The 6000-nt window shown below is 42.8% G+C and overlaps 1 protein-coding gene across 6 annotated transcripts in view; it reads left to right on the forward strand.

Annotated features, from left to right (window-relative positions):
• SYNE1 (spectrin repeat containing nuclear envelope protein 1) overlaps nucleotides 1-5390 on the forward strand; it is a 464341-nt gene extending 458951 nt beyond the window's left edge. For 5 of the 6 annotated variants that reach the window (XM_082855887.1, XM_082855882.1, XM_082855883.1 and 2 more), the window contains one exon: nucleotides 4419-5390. In XM_082855887.1, the coding sequence (XP_082712013.1) occupies nucleotides 4419-4659 (241 nt within the window). In that variant the 3' untranslated portion in view covers nucleotides 4660-5390. The remainder of the gene's footprint in view (nucleotides 1-4418) is intronic. The other variant, XM_082855884.1, reaches the window with a different exon arrangement.
• The last annotated feature ends 610 nt before the right edge of the window (nucleotides 5391-6000 follow it).

Raw genomic sequence — 6000 nt, forward strand, 5'->3', positions numbered from 1 at the left:
TGTTCTAAGCAGCATGCTAAGCGTTGTATATCTGTTACCTCATTTAACTCTCCCAACGTGTTCATTCCCAATTTTACAGACAAGGACACCAGGGATTAGAGGCAGGAAGATGTAGAATTTTTTTTAAATTCAATTTTATTTTTTTTTTTTATACAGCAGGTTCTTATTAGTCATCCATTTTATACACATCAGTGTATACATGTCAATCCCAATCTCCCAGTTCATCTCACCACCACCACCACCGGCCACCACTTCCCCCCCCTGGTGTCCATACGTTTGTTCTCTACATCTGTGTGAAGATGTAGAATTGGAAACCAGGTCTCTCTGACTCTGGATCCTAGCTTGTTAACCACTCCTCCTCCATTAGGGCTCCTAATGGGTGGGGTACTTTAAACAACAGTTCCAGGGCTTGGGCTACCATGGGTTGCCTGAGATAGCTTAGGACCAGCCAGAATGTTCATCTTGGAATAAAGAGAGGCACATCCTAAGTTGATCCTGGGAATTTGTCTTCTGAACCACATATCCAGGGAATAAAGACCCTTCACACAGGAACAGGCAACACGATCGTAGACAACCTGATATTTCCTGACAAAAAATTTCTGTTCTTCTACTGCCAGTGTTTGCTAACAAGTAGCAGAATGAATTGAAAGTGTCTTTTCATTTGTATAAATGGTGTGTGCACAGAATTAACTCATTTCACTTCCTTGATGATGTAAAATTTTTGAGATGAGTCACACTCCACGTGCACACTCTTCAGGCTTCTCACAACCCTTGGCCAGACTTTCTTTCCTGTGGTGTGTTCGTATGTGCGGCCCCCTCCCCTATAGCCATCTTCTCCCACAACTGTACGTATTTTAGGAAAGAGATGAAACAACACCTGGGCAATTATTTACCCCCAAATTTGAATGAGTGAGGGGAGTGAGAAAGATAATAAAATAAATATTCACTTGTAGAGAATAAGCATGTTTTTGCTGGACAGGATTATCTGAAATACCTCCGTTGATTAAGTTCCTTAACTAAGTTCACACATTTAGTTTTCTCTGTCGACACCATCTCTACTGCATCTATATGTGGAATAAGGCCATTGGAAAGTGATGAGTGACGGCTCAGTGAGATGTCTTTGTTCTTCCCCTTGTCAAATTTCCCAAGACTTGAAACTTACGTGATTTTAGGTCAGTAGATTAAATATTAAAAGTACCCTTTTACTTGGTATCATTAACCTGTGAGTACTAGAAACTCTAGAACAGGTTTACCCTAAGCGGAAGCAACTTTGGGCTTATTGAAACCTTGGTAATTGCCCCAAGCGGGTGGCATTTTTTTTTCAGTAGAACAGTTGGACATTTCCAAGAGCAGTCAACTGCATGGAAGCTCACTAAGAACTGTGTGTTCTCTTTGTCTCTATCTCAGCCCATTATTTCTCCCCAGGTTGGCATTCTTCAACATTAGAAAGCACACGCTAATTAAATTTTAATACGGAATGCTCTGATGCCGTTAAATGCGCCATGTCCTTCAACAGACTCTGCAGCATCTGAGCCCGTATTCCAAGGATGGTGACCTTTCTAGCTTTTCTCAGGAGTGGACTAGTCGGTGTGTAGCCCTTGATCTTTGGCTTTATTGTTCAAAGAAGCTAATAATTGACAAAGAGGGGCTATTCAGCTCTGTCAGTCAGATTGTTACTATCAATTATATGCATAAATCTGCCCATCACTAATGTCCTTAAGTGTCTCCTAAAGAAAAAGAGTCAGTTAGAAATCTCCCTTATTTTATTTAAACACCAGATAATAAAGAAACATGGAGCTCTCTTTTGTGCTTCTGTTATGACTCAGACAGGTGACAGGTGGAGAGTATTGTTTTCCAGGGCATATATTCAGGTCAAGCAAAAGATGTATTGAAGGAAGATTCAATCCAGAGCTCATGGGTAACTATCCCTTCCTTCTCCAGACACTTAAACTGCTGAATTCATAAATTGTTAGAACCAAAAAGATTTTATGATGTTAATGCATCTTCATCTTTTCAAAGGAGAAAACTGAAGGCCAGAGAGACTAAATTACTTTCCCACGATTGTACAACTGCCTCAAAACAAAATGCCCTCGTATCCATATTCTGACTTGATGATCTGTGTCACACTGCGAAGCTTTATGGTTAGAGACCTTTATTTTAGACATGAGGAAACCACTCACCTTCCAGTATTTTAGGATACAAGTATTGTCTTCTTTGCTTCTATATGTGAGATACGTGTGACATAAATATGACCTGGATGCCCTTCATTTATGTCACCAAACAACAAAACATAACAGCGAGCACAGTAGGCGGGGACTCTGGAACCCTGAGTTCCTGCTAGAGCTCCTCCTTTCGTGGTGGATTTGGGGCCAATTTACTCTATTTATAAAGCTCAAGTTCTGGGAGTTAAATTACCGGAGTTGAAATCTTCATTTGCCCGTTGCTGGCTGTATAACCTGGAGCTGGTTCCCTTACTTTTCTGTACCTCATTTACATCGGCTCTAAAATGAAGGTGACAGGCACACTGAGGACTGTTGTGGGAATTAAGTGAGAGAACCCAAGACACATGCTTTTGTGGCCCAGCAGTTAGAGGATCAAATGTGAACTCTCCTTAGCTCTTTACCTACAGAAGTAAAGATGGATTAGATACTCTCTCAGGCCTTATCTCAACACAAATATTTTACAATTAGGTGAACTAGAGAAGTTTCTGTTTAACAGGTGTGTGACATAACTTCTCTTATACTTTAATATATCATCGCAAAATATACAGTTTGTCCTGTTCAGCCCTTTGGGAACAACTCATTGGTCTTAGCATAGGGCAGTTAATCACTTTGACCACTAGATGGTGATTGAACTCTTGTGGCCTCCCAGTTGGCAGACTCTTCACACTGACCAATCAGTAGAAGATGTAAAATGTATAAACAGAACTTGCAAGTTGGAAGACCGTTTAGTCTGATTTGAAGGATTTGAAGAAGAGCTTGTAGCGTAGAGGTGAAGTGAGCTGTTCAAGGTTTGTAGACCAGAAAAACACAGTCCCAGTTCAGGCCAGGGCTTTGTTTTTTCATCACACTTGGAGCTGTAGTAGAAATAGTGTGGTACGGGGCTGCTCAGGGCTTCTCGGGGCCAGTCTAGTCTGTTCGTCTCACATATTTCTTGGTAGTTTAATGAAAGAGTTTTGAGTCGTCCCTCTGTTGCCTTTTAAGGGGATTATGTCTGTTTTTTATTTTAACATTTATTTTCTTTGGTGTCACTCCTTATCCCTCGCTGATACCAGTGTAATCTGTCTTCAGAAATGAATGGCTAATAACGTAGCTGGAGACATAGTGTTTTCTTATGAGAGGAACGTACAGAGTAACCAGTACAGTTTTCACACCTTCGTATTTCTCCAGTGGCCTCACGTTCAATGTTCTTACCATTAAACTATTAGAGAATTCCTACTAGGTGTGGGGCAGTGGGTCCACTGGTGCATGTATTCTTTTTGCTTCTGCAGTGTTGTGCGTGTGTGTGTATATGTACAGAATTCCTCCTGTAGATGACATTGCTTTCCTCATCTTTTCCACTAGTAGCAAAACACTCATGGATGCCCACAAAGAGAAAACAGTGCCCCCTACTGAGAACCTACTTCCATTTTCAACATTTCCCAGGCAGTCTTCCTTACGAATTCTGAAATTCATGGTTCATCTCTAAGGCACTGTTTCAACGTAGATGCGGAAATTAAAGTGGATAGGAGAACTTGGAACTTCCCAAATTCACAGAGCTAGGGATAGAAGGGTCAGCCTGGAATGGGTGTCATTCAGCACCAGGGGTCTGTAGACTGGCTCCACTGTCATCCTTGTTCTTACAGCTTTGGAACCCACTAATGTCAGGGCCAGTTGCTGATTCAGTGCAAGATGAAACCAGGGTATACGCTAAGAATAATTCAACTCTGTGGGTCTGTGCAAAATGACCGCAGCTGTTCTTGTCTTGCTGCATGGACTTTGGCACATCCAGGACGGCTAGATGGGAGGGAGGCCTTGTATCGTCCCGACAGCAACTAATTTTGCCTGATATTCTTAAACCAAAAACGTACTGCATCAAACACCCACATTTTAATGATCCCGGATCTACTTCATTGATGCTGGTAGAGTGTGTGTGGAGCAGTTTTCTTTGTTGAAGGAAAATGTTTTACCAAATTACGGGGTGTAATTTGAACCCAATTAGTTACCTTTAGTTGACTAAATGTCGATTTTTCATCAGTGCATTTTCCAGACAGCGCTTCCTTTGGTGGTGGGGAGATGACCTGGGTTTACTGGCAACTAGTTGCCAGGTTGGGTTGTGTTCAGCCTGACCCTTTAGCTTCCAGGAAGGTGAGGAAGCATAAAGCAGCATCCATCCAACATTTGAGGTATTTGAGTCATTGATGTCGATTCTTCTCTCAGGTCCATAAAAGGTGGCTCCGATTCCTCCCTTTCTGAGCCTCGGCCAGCCCGGTCCGGCCGAGCCTTCCTGTTCAGAGTCCTCCGAGCGGCTCTTCCTCTTCAGCTTCTCCTGCTGTTCCTCATTGGGCTCGCCTGCCTAGTACCAATGTCACAGGAAGACTACAGTTGCGCCCTCTCCAACAATTTTGCCCGATCATTCCACCCCATGCTCAGATACACAAATGGCCCTCCTCCGCTCTGAGCCGGGCAGTGCCATCTGCAGCAGTGCTGGTAGCATGAGGGGATTCGGCGAAGGGCGATCCCAGACTAGCAAAGAGAGGACCTGAATCTTGGCGGATGCCCTCGGTGCGGCAGCTGTCGCGCCCCTCCGTATCCCCTGTGTGCACATCACGGCTTCGGAGGTGACGATAAACAATGACAGGAAGCGAGCAAATAGATGCAGAAGGTTTGGAAGATACTCTGTGTGAAACTGAGCCTCAGCACTAAAGAGATTCAGGACCTCCACTGTTCCCTGGACAAGTGACCTCTGGGCCTTTGGTGCATCCTGTGCACGCCCAGGGACTTCGAGAGACCATGTGGGCAGCTTCCCCACAGTGCGCTCCGTCCCCTCCATAAACGTTGCTACCTGAGCACCATCTCGGCATCCAACAATCTACCCGTCAACCAGTGCTGAAGAGCTTTGAGAACCTTGTAACATACGGTTTTTAAGAGCTTATGTGACAGCTTTTTTACCTTGTTTTTCTTTGGGGCATGATGTTCTAACCTTGCTTTAGAAGCACATGCTGTAAATCTAAAAGGCACTTTTTTTTAAAGGTATAAAGAAAAATTGGATGTAATAAAATCATGGGAGGCTTTATGTGGAAAAAAAAGTCGAATGTTATAGTAAAAAAATGATATTTATGTATGTACAGTTTGCTAAAGCCACATTTTGTTTGTATCCATTTCTTTGCATTTATTATAGAGATTATGAAATATTTTGTCTGTGCTTTTTTTCTCCCTAAAGAAATGATTCTAAATTTCCCTATTAAGCAGGCACTTATCAGAACGCAACCTAAATGATCATTTTTGGTGGAATAAATGAAGCTGAAACATAAGTATATATTAAAGGAAAAGGATGAATAGAGGTAGTGTATATTAGACATAGAGGACTCCGGATGATTCCTTCTTCCTTCTCCTTCCACAGCCAGTCACATCTCACAGACTCTTGCTTCCCAGCATCTTTCGTATTCTCCTTTCTTTTCTGTTCTCATTGCACAATTGGAAGAACCTCCTATAATCTCCTGACTGAGGCCCCTTCTCCACTCCATCCCAAGGGTACCAAAAAGCCATGTGAATACCCCTGAAGCATTCTTCTGGTCAGGTCCCTTCTTTGCTCCAAAATCTTCTGTTTTCGTTGTCTAGCAGAGGAAATACAATTGTAGTCAATCATTCGAGTCCAACTACAATCAGATTTTATTCTGTCCCTCCGATCTTGCCAGCTAGGCCCCTCATGGAATTGTTTGGCGCTCGTGGCATTTTAATCCACCATTTAATAATTGGAGGGAGAGGATTTATATAAAGTCCACGTTTCAGGTTTCTCTTG

This window comes from Leucopleurus acutus (genome assembly GCF_964270905.1).
Source record: "Leucopleurus acutus genome assembly, chromosome: 15".
Lineage (NCBI taxonomy): Eukaryota > Metazoa > Chordata > Mammalia > Artiodactyla > Delphinidae > Leucopleurus > Leucopleurus acutus.